Source organism: Garra rufa, chromosome 5 (assembly GCF_049309525.1).
Source record: "Garra rufa chromosome 5, GarRuf1.0, whole genome shotgun sequence".
Classification (NCBI taxonomy): Eukaryota; Metazoa; Chordata; class Actinopteri; order Cypriniformes; family Cyprinidae; genus Garra; species Garra rufa.
In genome coordinates, this window is record NC_133365.1 from 40,408,064 (window position 1) to 40,426,363 (window position 18,300).

General features: G+C 37.9%; 1 protein-coding gene across 4 annotated transcripts in view; it reads left to right on the forward strand.

The window, feature by feature from the left end:
- The window catches only part of gria3a (glutamate receptor, ionotropic, AMPA 3a), a 54,483-nt gene extending 37,600 nt beyond the window's left edge, over positions 1-16,883 (forward strand). The window contains exons 13-16 of one of the 4 annotated variants that reach the window (XR_012355592.1): positions 3,145-3,392; positions 4,229-4,343; positions 8,836-8,950; positions 13,154-13,292. Coding sequence is in view for 3 of the 4 variants with exons in the window: in XM_073840368.1 (XP_073696469.1) it covers positions 3,145-3,392; positions 4,229-4,343; positions 13,154-13,399 (609 nt within the window). In the remaining variant the exon portion in view is untranslated. Of the gene's footprint in view, positions 1-3,144; positions 3,393-4,228; positions 4,344-8,835; positions 8,951-13,153; positions 13,402-15,474 lie in introns of those variants that run through there. The other 3 variants (XM_073840368.1, XM_073840367.1, XM_073840369.1) reach the window with 3 other exon arrangements.
- The last annotated feature ends 1,417 nt before the right edge of the window (positions 16,884-18,300 follow it).

Genomic DNA, 18,300 nt, shown 5'->3' on the forward strand with positions numbered 1-18,300 from the left:
AAGTCAAGTAAAAGACTTGTGTTCTTGAGTTCGATTTTGATTATGATATATTCACTAGTTAGTGAGTCACACATTTTACAGAGACTGTTTGTAATGTCACTGAAAGGAATAGCCTTGGTTGAGCAACCTTGGCAGATGTTCCTTCCTTTAGACAATGAGGGACCATTTCAGTGATTTATTTTTTATTTTATTTTATTTTATTTTTTTTTTTAAAAAGCTCTTGTTTTTCTAGTAAGATTTTATACTCTTCTTTTGTCAGGTTTGGTCTCATGGCAAGGATCTTGTACAAAAGACTAATTGAGAGGACATTTTGAGATTTCTAGTTGACAAAGGGTGGGAAGACCATGTTGTAAGACATTTGAAACAGTGTTTCTTGATTTAAATTGTTGAAATGTTTAACTCAACCTTCTGGGTAGTTTTATTCAATTCAACTATTGCTTAAAAATGACTATATGGCTGGTGAACATTTATTAAGCAATTAAAAATATATATATTATTTCATTATTATTTATTCAACTTATTAAAGAATTACTCCACTTTCAGAATAAACTACTTACTTGAAGTTGGAGGAGAAAATGAGATGAGAGTTTATTCGACATACCCTAACTATGCATCGCAGAGCTAGACCAGACGAGCATTTGAGGTTAAAAAGTATATAAATTGAATTTATTTTTTTTTTTTTTGGAAAATAACCGATAGTTTCACTAGATAAGATCCTTATTCCTCGGCTGGGATCATGTAGAGCCCTTTGAAGCTGCACTGAAACTGCATATTTAAGTGAAATAAAACTACTCAGAAGTTTGGGATAAACATTTAACCTAATGCTGAGTTTGTCCATATTTCACCCAGCACTGGGTTGTTTCTAACCCAGTATGTTTTAGGGTGTACATTTTATATTAAATGCACATTAAAATGGCATACCCTAGCATATGGCAAGATCCTTTTTTAACTGCTGTGCCCCAGTAAAATATTACAGATAAATCTTTACCAGATGGCTAGGATTTCCATATACCGACCTGAGAATCATTTTATCCTATAATATTTAAGAAATCATGTACTGTATGTTTTTCATCAGCTTTTTAGAATCAGAACAAATGATTTGTAAATGATTTACCACTGATCTAATAAGATCTAGTATTCTGAAAAGGTTTGAAATTGTTTGCGTTTCAGTTTGATTCATTCAGATAGTTCACTCAGTTGCAGCAGCTTCTCACATCATAATGAGATATTTTACAAGACAGAACACAAATAGATCCCTGGCTGAGGTGACATTTGCCTACAATATGAAACAACTTGCAAAACTTGTCTTCTATCGAGATTCGTGTCATTGAGGAAGCGGCTCATTGCGTGCACAGCTTGCGACAAGAAATACTGACAGCTAAAGGCAATTTATATCCCTATGCCCAAAACATTTTCAAAATATAGGCACATTTTTGTTGGTGCCCCGTGCTGATGAAATGCTAGAGATGTTCCTGCATATATGTAACCAAATTTAGCTACTTTTGTAATAATATAGTGGAGAATTATCCAAGGTGGGTTCTGATGGGCTGGTCCCCTGCTGATTTTGTGTTTGCCCACTGACAAAGAAATGATCAGTCTATAATTTTAATGGTAGGTTTATTTGAACAGTCAGAGACAGAATAACAACCAGAGAAATAATAAATAAAAATAAAAATCCAGAAAAACGCATTCAAAAAAGTTCTAAATTGATTTGTATTCTAATGAGTGAAATAAGTATTTGATCCCCTATCAATCAGCAAGATTTCTGGCTCCCAGATATCTTTTATTCAGGTCACGAGCTGAGATTAGGAGCACTCTCTTAAAGGGAATGCTCCTAATCTCAGTTTGTTACCTGTATAGAAGACACCTGCCCACAGAAGCAATCAATCGGATTCCAGACTCTCCACTATGGCCAAGACCAAAGAGTTGTCCAGATGTCAGGGACAAGATTGTGGACCTACACAAGGCTGGAATGGGCTACAAGACCATCGCCAAGCAGCTTGGTGAGAAGTTAACAACAGTTGGTGTGATTATTCGCAAATGGAAGAAAGACAAAATAACTGTCAATCTCCCTGTGTCGGGGGCTCCATGCAAGATATCACCTTGTGGAGGTTCAATGATCATCAGAACGGTGGAATCAGCCCAGAACTACACAGTAGGATCTTGTCAATCGTCTCAAGGCAGCTGGGACCATAGTCACCAAGAAAACAATTGGTAACACACTATGTCGTGAAGGACTGAAATCCTGCAGCGCCCGCAAAGTCCCTCTGCTCAGGAAAGCACACGTACAGTCCCATCTGAAGTTTGCCAATGAACATCTGAGTGATTCAGAGGAGAACTGGGTGAAAGTGTTTGAGCTCTTTGGCATCAACTCAACTCGCTGTGTTTTGAGGAGAAGGAATGCTGCCCATGACCCCAAGAACACCATCCCTACCATCAAACATGTAAGTGGAAACATTATGCTTTGGGGGTGTTTTTCTGCTAAGGGGACAGGACAACTGCACTCCATTAAAGGGACGATGGACAGGTCCATGTACCGTCCGGGCCAGGGCATTGAAAATTGGTCGTGGATGGGTACGGCCAAGGCAACAAAGGAGTGGCTCAAGAAGCAGCACATTAAGGTCCTGGAGTGACCTAGCCAGTCTCCAGACCCTAATCCCATAGAAAATCTGTGGAGGGAGCTGAAGGTTTGAGATGTCAAGCATCAGCCTTGAAACCTTAATGACTTGGAGAGGATCTGCAAAGAGGAGTGGGACAAGATCCATCCTGGGATGTGTGCGAACCCGATGGCCAACTACAAGAAACGTCTGACCTCTGTGATTGCCAACAAGGGTTTTGCTAAGCTACTTATTTCACTCATTAAAATGCAAATCAATTTATAACTTTTTAAAATGTGTCTTTCTGGATTTTGTTGTTGTTGTCTCTGACTGTTAATATAACCCTACCATTAAAATTATAGACTGATAATTTCTTTTTCAGTGGGCAAACGTACAAAATCAGCAGGGGATCAAAAAAAAAATTTCCTCACTGTACCAGTCCATCAGCGCAGACAGGAAGTTTTAGCCAGCCGCTTTTTATTAGTAAAAGGTCATGAAACTCCTAACCTTTCATTATTATTTCCTCTGTGCCCTTTCTCTCTTTCAGCGTTCAAAGATCGCCGTCTACGAGAAGATGTGGTCTTACATGAAATCCGCCGAGCCGTCCGTGTTCGTTAAGACCACCCCCGACGGAGTGGCTCGTGTGCGCAAATCGAAGGGGAAGTTTGCGTTCCTGCTCGAGTCCACGATGAACGAATACATCGAGCAGAGAAAGCCATGCGACACTATGAAGGTGGGAGGGAACCTGGACTCCAAGGGCTACGGTGTGGCCACGCCCAAAGGGTCGGCATTAAGGTGGGTGGAATAATATAACAATTTTCTGTTGTTATAGTATTCCACCTACCCTGATTCCACCATCTCTCTCTTCTCTCTGTCTCGTTCATGTTTTGTTTTTCATTCTTACTCTCTCGCCCTCTACCTTTTTCATTCTTTCTACTTCAAACTCTTTCTCTTTCGTTTCTGTTTACACTCTGCCTATCTCTCTCTCTTTCTCTCGCGGTACATGATAAGGTAACCGTGTCTTCATGTGTTAAGTTTTTTTTTTTAGTTATGTTTGTTGTGGTAATGTTTATCGTGTTTCTCTCTGCAGAAATGTCACATAACTTATTAATTTACAGCCCATTTTTACAGTGTAATGCCTGTTGCTGTTGATTTCCTACCCCCTTTTTCTTGTCATCCTCCTTCCTCTGTTTTTTGCTTTGTGCTGTGATTGCAGTTTTGTAATGTTTGTACAGTTGGATTGTTTTTTTTTCTCTGCACTGGCGCTGTACTGCCTGCTGCCAAGCATGTCATACCATATGCTGTTTCTTCTCCTCCTGCATCCTCCCATCACTCACTAACACTCAAACTCTTTTTCTTACTCTTACTTCTTTCTTTCTGTTTCTCTCTGTCCACTTGGCACCACATGCACCTCACTTGCACACACGCTTCTGTCTGTACCCGTTATCTGACGCAATTAACCAATCGAACGGTCCAACTAGTTCACCAGTTAACCAATCGAGTGGTCCAACCACCGGTCTCTCCTCTTGTATTGACCCCTAACAAAAAAGCAACTGCCAGTTGCTGCAATCTCATTAGATTTCTCACGAACCTGTCCCTTTTCTTACGAGCTATGTGTTTATCATTTGAAGAAGTGCTGTAAACCTGGCGGTGTTAAAGCTGAATGAGCAGGGCCTGCTGGACAAGCTGAAAAATAAATGGTGGTACGACAAGGGAGAGTGCGGCAGCGGGGGAGGGGACTCGAAGGTCAGCCTCAATCTCACCCAAACAACCATTTCCTAGCTACGAGTAATCGGCAAGGCTGTGACCTATGACCCCCGGCAACAGTACCGTGACCCTCAGGGGTCGACACGAGCAAACTGAGCCTAATGACCCAAGGACATTAGCATCACTGCGACGGCCGCGGTACTGTCAGCGCTGCTAATGTAACGTTTTTCGGAGCTTATGTAATAAGGCAAACTGTGATCAGATGTGACCCTTTACTTGGCTAATGGAGGAAAGGAAGCAGAGGAGGAGAGGAATAAAGGCTCGGGTGGGTGGATGTGTGAAGGGAGGTCAGGTTCACCAAGAGTGCAGCTTATTAGGACAGTTAGGTTCTTGGTTTGTTTGTGCGGTGAAACAAACAGCTTGTTCAAGGTATAAGAGGCTAGGCCCTCTCTGGCTCTCTTCTCTGATCTATAATATTAGATCATCAGAAAATGTACTGTTTGTGCACCAGGATTTAATGGGCTATCAACAGAAAGAAGAAAAGAAAGATGTACGAGGATCTAATAGACAGTGCAAACAGACCCAAACTATTCTTGAAAACAGGTGCCTGTAGTTGTTTATTTGGTGTTTACTAGTATGTTTAAATGGTAGTTCACCCAAAAGTGAAAGTTCTGTCATCATTTGCTGTGGAGTTTGGAAATGCCCTAGGTTTTGGACGATACCAGCATAAATATGTATGTCCAAATACATAAACGATACACTGCAGCACACCTTCAGATATACAGAAAATCCTAACAGCCAACATAGTGTACAGCAACAATAGTGAAAACCTTAGTTTTTTTTGTCGGAATTCGTACCCGGGGATTCCACATCCAAAGCGAAACATATGGAGCTGTAATCAGAACTGTGTACCAAAACAATTACAAGTGCTTGCTGTTGTGCTGCCTCTAGTGTTGATTTTTACAGAGCAAGCTTGTTACATCCGGAACGTGAAACTTATCGAGCTGTAATCATAACTGTGTATGAAAACCATTACAAGTGCTCGCTGTTTTACCGCCTCTAGTGTTAATTTCTGTTGGAAACTGCAGTGATATGTACTTACTTATTTCGTGAAAAAGTTCCCACAGGTATGTTTTCGTCATGAGATCAGGTCGGTAAATGCACAAATTGCAGTTATCATTGAAGACCAGCAACAGTGTTGTTCTTGATTACATATTAACAGCAATAAATGAACACCATAATTAAATGCCTAGCTACTTGATTAAATTTAAATTTGCTTTCTTTTTTAAAGATTAATAAGTCAGCACACCTTCATAGCTTCTAATTAGGTTAGTACACAACATAACAATTATAAAAGTGGTATTTTTTATGTATTCTGTAATATGTTTAGTCAATTAAATGTTTTTTTTTTTTTAAATATATAGTTTGCATGGTCCCTTACAAAATCTTCACAAATGACAAGGATAAATCACTAAGCCTATGGCATTTCCAAACATTTGAGTGATTGTTTTTTGTTAGTATGCAACAAATTGTTGGTAGCAGCGAAAGAAAATTGTGAAGAGTTGGGTGTCTTCTTATCTTCAATCAAACAGCCATATGACAGTTATTTTTTTATTTATTTTTATTTTTTGAAAAGACACCATTTTTGATCTTTGGCCAACTTCCTGTCACAAGTATGCAAATCCCTTTGGAGCCACCAGCTTTCTCAGATTATTCCCTGAATTGCCGTGTAACCCATGGAAAAGCCCGTAGCTCCCTTGTTGGTGGGATTAAAGAAAATATAAGCCCGCTGGGGGCAGACAGTCCTAAAGGGACAAAACATCACAGGAAAACGTGAGAATTCTAATTAAACACTCCTAGAAATCAATGGTGGAGAAAGATCTGGTGCCGTATTGTAGACAAACCACAAAACGCACACATTCATCTGCATACGACTGCACAGACAACCACAAACAAGCACGAATGCATTATACTCCCACACTTCTCAATGAATTTATGGCCACTTTTCTTTAGCCCCTGTGCCTGCAGAATGGTCACCCTGTGTTCAGCCTATCATGAGGGCAAGGCAGCCTCATTCAGTCCTGATTGGTCTTCAAAAGCGAGTTCACTGCAGTAATTGGCATTCGCTCATAAGTGGCGCCTGAGATCTAAACTCCGAGACCAAAATGGCTGCCTAGTCCGTGCATTGATAAGTTGAGCATGCTGGGTGGAGGGTGTTTAGTCTGTTATGACATCACAACTGCATGTTTCTCATTTATTGACCTGAATCTGATCCAAAATGCATGAATGGAGTAATTCAGCAAACCCAGCAAATATACCATACTATGAGTGCACAGCAAAATTAAAAACAATACACTGGAGTACACCTGCAAATATACAGAAAATCCCAAAAGCATACATACAGTACATCAGTTTTCAGTGTAGTTAAAACCTACCACAATACAGTAGGAAATGGTCATTAATGTAAGCATCAGGACCTCTATTTCATACATGGATTACTGATAGATCCATTTGTATTTAGCTGACAAAATTCTGAGTTCTGTAAAGCTCATTGTGGAGTCAATGCAATATGTTTATATGCTCATAAACAGAGTTGATTTAACAAACAGTATATTGTGGCAGCCACGGCCACTTCATTCTATCCAGAACACTGTTGAAGTAGTAGCAATATTTAGTAATGAGTTAAAATTTTGATTTAAATGGGGTCATGAACTGCCCGTTTTATTTTTTTTAACTGTTATCTGAGGTCCACTTATTATGTTATCAAGATTTTCACATCAAAAAACACAATTTAGAAGTAATAGTCTATTTTCTGTCCTGTTTTGACCCTCATCAGAACACTCTGTTTGAATAGGTGTGGCAGATTGTAAAATCGTTTGACAGCCTACAGCCTACATCCTTTACAGATGGATGCTGATGTTAAAAACACATAAATACTCAGTACATATCAAACAATCTGTAATAACAGACAAAGTAATAGTAACCATCAATAACAGTGTGAAACTTGTGTGGTGCAACATTACTTCATATTCAATATATTCGGCACATCGTCTTTTAGTTTCAATTGTGAAAATCCTGTATTGAATTGTGCCTAGTTTGTAAACAAATCCGCGGTAAAATGAAGTGAACAAAGGACCAAGTTCTTACTGACGTGGTCTGGAACTGCATTACAAAGAAAATTCCTCCACTTAATACTAATGGTGGAATCAGAAGAAAGGAAATGCAAAGACAACAATTTGGCACTGTACAGTGTCTTGTTGTCTTCCAAGCCATCTTTATTGTTTGGTTTCTGCGACCTCCGTTAGCCTCTCTCGTTATTTACCTACTACAAGCACGAATCGTTGGGCGGGGATAAACAGGCAATGACACTATTACGTCATAAGTGTCACATTCCACAACCTGTCATTTTGGCACTCTTTTTAGACTAATAAGAAAGTTTTGCGTTCTGAAACTTACAGGATGTTTTTTATAGTACAATGACCTCATATATGTCAAAAGATCAATGGAATTTAGATTTCTCAGTTCATGACCCCTTTAAAATGAGAATGAAAATTTGTAAAGTGCCACTGATTGAGTAGAACTGAAAATGCAATATTGTGGATTCTTTCTTATATACATAAATACAATTCAAAATAGGTCCATCTCCATAAATAGCATAAATAGCATAAATAGATATTATTTGTCAGGTGTCCAACCATTCGATGTCTGAAGCTGCTTGTGTTGCAGTGGTAAGTATGGCATATTTGCTTTGCTGGATTACGACTCTCATCATTTAGCAGAAGGAAAATAAACTGAGTTTCCCAGCAGTCCTGCTGATGACATACTAACATCTTACAAACCGAAATGCCCAGAAGGAATAGCAACATCGCTGAGCAGTACTGTTTCCATTATTTCATCTGGTAAACAAATGATGTGTTGCAAATAAAATTTGCAGAAGGATGCATTATGCAAATCTCCACCAATTCCCCTCTAATATTAATAGTTTGTTTATTGTTTACGGGCCCGGTGTTTTGGTTTGTAAGATGTTTGGCTTCAGCCCTCACCCACCACAGACCGGTTCCCCTTCTGACTGCTGGGTCCTGTTTGTCTGTTAGTCAAGTAAGGGTTTTTTCTCCCAACGGATCCGGCTTGCTGAATACTGGGTTAGAAATCCTGCATTCACACCACAATTACAAATAACCAAACTCATCTGCCCAATGCTCTTTGTAATTATGCTCTTTTTGGCTGTGTTACCATGGTTACTCTCTCTGCCTCTGTTGGAACAGTGAGTGCCGATTACTCAAAGCGATAACAGTAGGTAGCACTGCCAGGTCAAAGGTCGAAGGTAACACTGAGGCTAGCCCTGCCTGCATTCCCTCTCTCTCTCTCCATCTCTCCCTCTTTTATTCTCTCACTGTCTGCGATATCAACAGCACAAGGCCAGGTGTCCTACAGTATCGCTTTGGTTAACAGATATTCGGTAGGTTTAAGTTTTAATAACATAAAATAACATAATGGTGCCATGTTATTTATGTTATTTCCCCTCGTGAAGAACTCCTGTAAACCTTGCAGTGTTGAAACTCAGTGAACAAGGCATCTTAGACAAGCTGAAAAACAAGTGGTGGTACGATAAGGGTGAATGTGGGACCAAAGACTCTGGGAGTAAGGTTAGTCTGCTCACTCATTTACTTCTAACAAACAAACATATTCATATATTCTACAAGCATCACAACGAGCCCCAGCATCACTTACTGGTTTTAATGGATTCAGTAGATTTGGCTCCAGCTGGATTCACTTCATTTTTGGCTCCTTCCTGTAAATCACGTAGGACGAAATCACAAACACACACACAAACAGAAAGAGATATGACACATTAACAAAGCACTTACGAGTCTATATGATTCATTATTTTAATGATGTAGTAATTAAGTGTTACATAAAAGTATTTGTAGTAAGCATTCATAACAGTGATTTAGCAATTAAGTATTTCATTAGATTTCTTCTCTTCTGCTGCTGTGACATGGCCTCATTCTCAATATTGTTCTTGTGTGTACTGATTCGTGTATAAATCATCTCTAGGCGACATTCGTAGACGTTAATCATCAGGATGAAAATTTAACATAAGCACAGTCGCTCAGAAACTATTTCTAATTGGCCGGATGCAATGATGCATTATCGTGCAATGCTAATGAAGGGAGTAAGTGGGAGTCTAAATGCTTTATAGTGAATGCATACACCTGGGATATAAGTTTATTTCCAGTCCTGACTGAGTTGACTGCACAGCGCCCCCTATAAAAGGATTTTTTTTTTATATTAGCCAGTGGCATTGGTTTAATAGAGACCACGTGTTTGCCTGGAGACTCTAGGTAATGAGCATAAAATGCAATTGTTTTATTACAATTCTCAGTGTAATCCAGTCTGATACGAAAGTTAATTAACTCTCATATGTCCCATACGCACAGCAGAGGCTATACCGCTGATTATATGGGCCTGTAACCATGGTAACTGTATTCAAAAACAGGTTTCTAGCTTTGCATTCAAGGCGGTAATGCAACACTCCCAGTCCTCTGTTGCTATGGTGCCCTTTCACAGGCATCTAGTGAAGACAGAGACCATGTTTGTGTGTCAGAGTGTTGGTAGACAGCAAGGCTGGTGGTCACAGCAGCAGAACCGAGTCCTGTTGAGGCTTGTCTGTGTTTTGAGGTGTGGCGTTGGTCGCATGCAGGTGTCTGTTAATGAGTTTTGAAGGCTGTGAAGCTTGCAGAAGTAGTTCAGAGAGGGGAATTGCCATAGTAACATCAATATTCTTCCCCCTCCTTCTCCTCTTCCTCACTTCCTCTGTTAAGATGGCAGACCGAAGAAGCCAGAGGATCCGACTGTAGCTCTCTGATGGCAGCTTATTTGTCATGTTTCTGTACTGACTTAACTTCACCTCTAGAGGGGGCGACAGGCTCAGAGCTGGCTCTTCACCTACGAGTGTGTGTGTGTGTGTGTGTGTGTGTGTGTGTGTGTGTGTGTGTGTGTGTGTGTGGCCAACAGAGTGAAGGTATGAGAGGAGAGAGGGAATAATTTCTTCCTCTCTTGAGCTGCCTGAGCTTTTAATACATTAACCTTTGACCTCTGGGCACATCTCATTGATTTGATGCCCTTTTGAATACCCCCCTCAAGTACCCCTTTTTATTTAGCTCATCTTCTTTCCCTCCAAGCAAATTGCGTGCGGTATGTGTGTAATAGGGCTTGCACGGCTTCTCATTTTTGCTAGGCGGAAAGTGGTCGGCTATTCAGCGGATCACTGTTTACTTTATTCATACGACTCAACATCAGCAGCCTTTGCTGTTTCTGGCACGTCTAATTCTGCATTAATGAAGAGTTTGACAGTGCACAGAAAGTCCACTCGACTGAATCAGGTGAGAAATTGCCATTTCCAGATTCATTCTGCAAAAAAACAGTCATGTCTCAATCGCTTACGCTTTCTGTCAGCCTTTGAGCTCCACTTAATTTAAGTTCACTTAGTTTCAGAACGGTGGATCAATTTGGCTCGAAATGAACCGTCTCAGATTTCTGCAGCACTTATATAACTTTTGCTTATAACGTGCTTTGTAAAAGTAAACCAATCTCTGTTCATTTAAATAATTTTCAGTGTATTCACAGCATACACTCCTAAATACAAAGGGCCCAAAAGGGGGTTTTTACAGTGATGCTGTAGAGCAATCATTTTGGGTACCCCAAATAACCTTTCAATGATAAATTCTTCAAAGGACCGTTGACCCAAAAATTAAAATACTGTCATTAGTTACTCACCCTTATGTTCTTCCAAACCCGTAAGACCTTTATTTATCTTCAGAACACAAATTAATGTTTGATGAAGTCTAAACCTTGCAACTACCACTTCAAGGCCCCAAAAAAGGTAAAAGACATTGTTAAAAAAGTTCATGTGACATCAGGGGTTTAACCGTAATTTTATGAAGCTATGAGAATACTTTTTGTGTGCAAAGAAAACAGAAATATCGACTTCATTCAACAATTTTGTCTCTTGTGCATTCACAAGTGTACATTGTAAAAAATGACTGAAATTTTAACTGTAAAAGACTGTAAAAATGCTACAGTAAAAACCTATTAATTGGTTAATGGTAAGTTCCCCTAGTATATATATATATATATATATATATATATATATATATATATATATATATATACGGTGAAAACTGTATTGGTAATTTTACGGTAGTATAAAATTTTTGGAAGTGTAAAAGAGTGTATAATTTACAGTAAATAACCAAAATTCCCTGCATTACATTTTACAATTGTATGTTTTTTTTTGTTGTTGAAATAACTGTTTCTTCTTAGTTTTTTTCTTATCAGTTGTGTACATTTGGGTTGTATGTTACATCTAATGTTGTTAAATTAATGTTTATTGCAGTATTTCAGTTACCATGATGGTGTTTAGTGTTTGTGTGAATGACACTGTGCACTTTCTATATATATATACCGTATATGTGTTAGTATTTAAAAGCTGCTTGTTATGGGCTTTGGTTCAACATGTGACTTTCTCATCACCACCTGCTTTTGGTGGTTATTAGTGTATTACAAAGGTACAAAACAGATTTCAGTACTTCCGTAGGTTGGTATGTTAACATTTTATCAGTGGAAATTGCGATATTTAAACGTACATTTAAGTTAAATGTGTAAAACCTAAAACATTGCTACCGTATTTTTTACGGTAAAATTCTGGCAACAACAGCTGCCAGATTTTTACCTTAATTTTACAAAAAAAAACTAATTTTTACAGTGTACCATGACGCAAGAAATTAAAATAGTTGAATAAAGTCATTATTTTTGTTTTCTTCGCAAACAAAAACTATTGTCATAGCTTCATAAAATTAAAGTTGAACCACTGATGTCACATGGACTATTTTAACCATGTCCTCACTACCTTTCTGGCCCTTGAATGTGGTATTTGTGTTGATGTCTATGCAGGGTCAGAAAGCTCTCAGAATTCATCAAAATCTTAATTCGAAGATGAATGAAGGTCTTATGGGTTTGGAAAGACATGAGGGAGAGGAATTAGTAACAGAATTTTCATTTTTGGGTGAACTATCCTTTTAAGTTAGTGTGAAAAACATTATAATAATTTGATGATTCTTTGTTCCCCCTATAAATCACAAATACAAATAAAAAAACATGTATTTTTTAAAAGTGTAATTACAGCCTTATTATACAATTATTAAGATAACAGCACCAAGATAAGTTCTTTATTTTTTGAGCATACACTTTAAAATAAAGGAATCAAAAGGTTTTTTTTACAGTGCTTCTATAGAACCATTTGGGCACCTCAAAGAACCTTTCAGTGAACCATTTAAAAAAAACATTTTAAGTATTGCGAAAACAATTTTGATCTGAACATTCTTTTTTCCCTCTATAAAGAACCATTTTGTGCATTGGAAAGTTTCCATGGGTGTTAAAGGTACTTAATGCAACCACAGATGCTGTTAAAGAACCTTTTTAAGAGTGTAATTTCCAGCATTTTTGGCCATTACAGGTTGTTATACAAAGCTAACAGCATGTACCTACACAGAAACAGTTTATCGACAGAGAAATTATCCTTCTGCTGTTCAAAGTGTGTAGAACTAGCACAACTGAAGTCATTTGAACCATGACTAGTCGACACAGACCCAGTGAGTTGACTAGTCGTGCAACCCCTAGTGTGGAAGAGAGTGAAAGTGAAGATACGCTGCTGTGTGTGTGAGTGTGAATGAGTGCATGCTGGGTGGTGAAAGCTTGCATGCGTATATTTAATTTGTTAGTTATGTAGTAGTTTGGTGTGCATCCAAGTACACTACTTCTTTACTAACTGTGTCTCCCCCCTGCAGGATAAGACCAGCGCGCTGAGTCTCAGTAACGTGGCTGGCGTGTTCTATATCCTGGTGGGGGGTCTGGGTCTGGCCATGACTGTGGCTCTGGTGGAGTTCTGCTATAAGTCGCACCAGGAGACCAAACGCCTCAAACTTGCCAAAAATGCCCAGAACTTCAAACCAGCTCCTCCATCCACTGCACAGAGTTTCACCACGTACAGAGAGGGCTATAACGTCTACGGGACAGAAAGCGTCAAAATATAATGGTTCGTCTATGGCTGTTTTCTGTGTTTTGAATGTTTGTTAGTAATACCATTTCTTAAGAAAAGGGTGTGAATGATTGGAGATCTACTTCTGATGAGTGATCATATCAGAGTTGGTGTTCAGTTCTGAGGTAAGTAAAGTTTTCCACTGTGTTAAAGCTACAGTTTTTTTTTTTTTTTAGAATAACACTTATAATCTGTTCCTGCTATTTGAGAAATATCACTAAGAGTTGTTCTGAGAAATCACACCTGTCTCTGTAACTGCCTTAGGCTCTGTAAACATAAAAAAAACAGAATCTTAGTGTGACCCAGTCTTGTTAGTCAGTCAGCAGAGTTGTTGCTTTTAAAAGTGACAAATTACACTGCTGTTCAAAAGTTTGCGGTTGACGAGATTTTTAAAAATCTTTTTAAAAGAAGTCTCTTATACTTACCATGGGTGCTTTTATTTAATCATAAATACAGTCAAAACAGTAATGTATTTTGAAATATTATTAGAATTTCAAATGATTCAAATGTAATTAATTCCTGTATTTACAATTCTTATTATTAGCAATGTTGAAAATAGTTGTGCTTCTAAAGCTTGATAATGTATTTTTAGGCTTCTATGAAAAGAAAGTTCAATGAAACAGGATTTATTTAAAATGGATTTTTTTGTAACATTATCAATGACTTCGCTATCATTTACTATACATTTTTAAAAAATGGGTCCTTAAACTTGTGAATGATAATGTATATAAAATAAAGTTACTTATATGAACAATATAGAACATACACTACCAGTCAAAAGGTTTTGAACAGTAACATTTGTAATGTTTTTTCAATAAGTCTCTTCTGCTCACCAAGCCTTAATTTATTTGATTCAAAGTCCAGCAAAAAACAGAACAATTTTGAAATATTTTAGCTATTTAAAATAACTTCTTTCTATTTAAATATGTATTTTAAAATGTAATTCATTCCTGTGATCAAAGCTACATTTTCAGCATCCAGTCTTCAGTGTCACATGATCCTTCAGAAATCATTCTAATATGTTGATTTGCTGTTCTAGAAACATTTATTACTATTATTATTATCAATATTTAAAACAGTAAATGTTTTAGTATTCTTTGATGAATAGAAAGATCCAAAGATCAGCATTTATCCGAAATAAAAAGCTTTTGTAACATTATACGCTATTCCATTCAAAAGCTTGGAGTCTGTATAATTTTTTACTTTTACTAAGCAAGGATGCTTTAAATTGATCAAAAGTGATGTTAAAGACATTTATAATGTGACAGAAGATTTCTGTTTCATATAAATGCTGTTCTTCTATTCATCATAGAAACCTGGAAAAATTCTACTTAGCTGTTTTTGACATAATAATAGTAAAACATGTATTTTGAGCAGCAAATCAGAATATTAGAATGATTTCTGAAGGATCATGGGACTGATGCTAAAAATTCAGCTTTAAAATCTCAGGAATAAATTACATTTTAAAATATTCAAATAGAAAACAGTCATTGTAAATAGTAAAAATATTTCAAAATTGTACTGTTTTTGCTGTGTTTTAGATCAAACAAATGCAGGCTTGGTGAGCAGAAGAAATTTCTTTACTACTCTCTTTCTTACTGTTCAAAAACTTTTGACTGGTAGTGTAAATAACTACAATAAGTATTGACTATTTAAAATGAGCTATTTGTAACCACATTTTGCCAGTAAGAAAATACACACAGGGCTCTAATTCAATGCCTTAAAGTGTGGTCACATTTACTGTTTGTTCTGCAGTTTCTGAGTAGGAATGTTTCCCCATTCAGATTTCTCATCTGGTTCAAGTCGATCAAACAAATTTTCTTGAAAGCTGCTTGCTTTGAAAGCTACTTCTCTTTTTGCTGATGTGACCACACTTTCAGTCTGGTGGAACTTACAGGAGTTTTAAATTGATTCCCATGAATCAGGAACTCCATCTCTTCAAACCTTCTGCTTTTAGACCTTTGTTGATTTGCCGTCTTTTGTGTGACTGAATTGTTCTGTTATTATCAAAAAAGCCTGTCTGTCTGCAAGTCTCAAATGGGTCGGGCTACTCTCTTTTCTTATTCTCAGATTGGAAGCCTGTCCCTTGCTGAACATGTGGCATGGGATAGACTCTCCGTCTCTTTGAGTCGACTGCGAATCCCTTTAGAAAGTGGACACGCACCCAACCAAAACTCATCTCACCAGAACACTTGTCTTCTCGGCTCTGACCACAACCTGAACCAATAATCACGCGACAGACTATCGGATGGACCAAACACCCGCCCGCCCTCTCTCAGTGCCTTACTGAACCAGTGGCAAAACATCAGAACATGCAGACCATCTCACCAAAGTCCTGGAGATGTCCTGCTGGGTGCTGGGTCTAAAACCATATTTCAATTTATTCTTATTAGGAGAGGGAAAGACGGAAAAGGAGAGATAGACACGCAGCGATAAGAGGTTTGATTCGGTTGATCTCATGATCAGTGATGACAGTGTTTAATGAGTGACAGTTAGCTTGTCTCCATGACAACTCGCACTAGAAGGAATGTCTGCAGACAAACATTTTATGCAAATTGTAGGAAATATTTTTGAAGGATTCTGCTTATTAATTTAAAGTTTGTGCTGTGGTTCTGTGTCCTCATCAGCATAATTGTTATGAATAATGTAAATAATAATTTCAGATACATAATGGCATATTCAGATACAGCACTAATGTCAATATTGTTTCCCTTTCACAATTTGCAGATTATTTGGCATTTACTTTAATGAGAGTGAATTCAGGCTGTATGTTTGTGTGTGAGAGCGTGTGTATGTGTGTGTTTTCAACCCAACAAGAGTGTAAGATTCTGAATTTATCTGCAAAATTACTTTATTCTGAAACATAGGAGATAAATAACGACAGCACATTCATATACAACATCAGCAAGAAAAAAAAAAACTTCATGTATTTCACTATCATAGTCAACTGTTTTCTGTTTAGGTCAGTTCTTTACAAAGTCAAGCTTAGGAAACAACAAAAAAAAATGTTTAATAGTTTGTAATTACTTTTTTGTTTTAATAAACTCAGATTGTCGCTAAGATTAAAAAAAACGAATTCTGTTAAACTGATAAAAAAGAGAAAACACATGGATCGTTGATTTTATAAATGCAGACAAAGTGTTTCAATTCTTAACATTTGTTTAAATGGTAAAATGCATATTAATTTTGAAGATTTTATAAGACTGACTTCTGTTTGATTTCTAAATGAACTTGCATGTACAGTAAGGATGAAAACAGCTTTCCCCTCAATAAAGCCTCCCTTGACATGCCCCTCTTCCCATGTCCCAGTGCCCCCCCTCCTCCTCCTACATTCCCTGTTAAGGAAAAAAAAAGAATAGAAAATTATGAAATGGTCAAGATACATCCTAAGGAAAATGATACTATGTCCCTCTGCATGACTGCATCCGACTCTTAAACATTTAAGTATATTTTGTAAATAAAGACAGATTTAAGACAAATTTCTACTGACTAATGTATCATTTCAGCTTCAATATGCTCTTAAAAATACATACTCCAAAGGGGTGTTTTTGCAGTGATGCCATAGAAGAACCATTTCTGGTTCCCCAAAGAACCTTTCGGTGAACGGTTTTTAAAAGAACCATTTTGAAGAATATTTAACAAATCTAAAAATCCTTTTTCCACTATAAAGAATCTTTTCTGCATTTGAAAGGTTCCATGGATGTTCAAGGTTCTTCGCGGAACTATCAATGCCAATAATGAACAGTGTACCTGTGAATTTGTACTCAAGTGTATTGACGCTTACACTTTTCAGGGAATTTCCATGCAGGATAGTTGTCTGTACACATTAGCTTGGTAGAAGGTATTTGAATGTTGAAAAACACCTTAAGTCATCTTAATTTTGTCACCTTTTATCAAGTCTGACAGCTACACAGCTGGAGCCCTGCACCACTGACTGACGTGTTCCACTAAACTACCAAAAGACCATAAGATCATGTCAAAAGCTCTGCTTTCTGGATTAGCGTTTCCAGTGCCAAATGAAGAGATGATCATATTTATAATAACTCACTTACAAATAATCCTCATCACAAATGCAATACATGCCACCTGCTGAGCAAATAAGTGCCTGCTGTGCATGTAAATGTAGTACATGCTGCACAGCAGCAGCTGATGGTTAAACAGGTTTGTGTAGTAAGAGATTAATGGTAAAGTGCTTCACTGCAACTGTTTCTAGAGCTTTATATCCAGGGTGCTTTTGCAGTGATGCCATAATAGAACCATTTTGGTTCCCCAAAGAACCTTTGCACTATAAAGAACCTTTTCTGCATTTGAAAGGTTCCATGGATGTTCAAGATTCTTCATAGAACCATTGATGCCAATAAAGAACCTTTTTTAAGAGTGTAGCTCTGTTTGATTCCTCTGAAGGCTTAGCAGTATAAAGTCTGGTGTGGTGTATAGCGGCAGAAGCCCAGAGGGTTGCTGTTTCGATCCGTGGAATCATCATTGGTCCCTTAAGACCTTCAGGAGAAGTGTCTGTAGTACGTGTGTTTAATGAGTGAATAAAAGCGTCTGCTAAATTGCTGCTACTTAACATTTGAGCAAGCGTATATTATGGGGCGTTTGTGTGTGAGACATGCACAAGCGAACACGTTGAAAGAACAGCCCAATGTCTGGCTTAAGTCTCATTGCAGCAGTTCTGCAAACTGGCCATAGGATTTTTATTCCGATAATAAATGGTGATGCACCCGCCACACCCCTCCAATGCCATAACGCTCTCATTTCCCCATGACTCAGTGGTGTTTTAATTTATATGCTGCCTGGCTGCTTTGGACGAGGCGAGCTTTTGCTGTCTATATCCGCCTTATTTACTTATTTATTTATTTTGTTTTGCTGCCGGTTTGTAAGATCGCTCGTGTC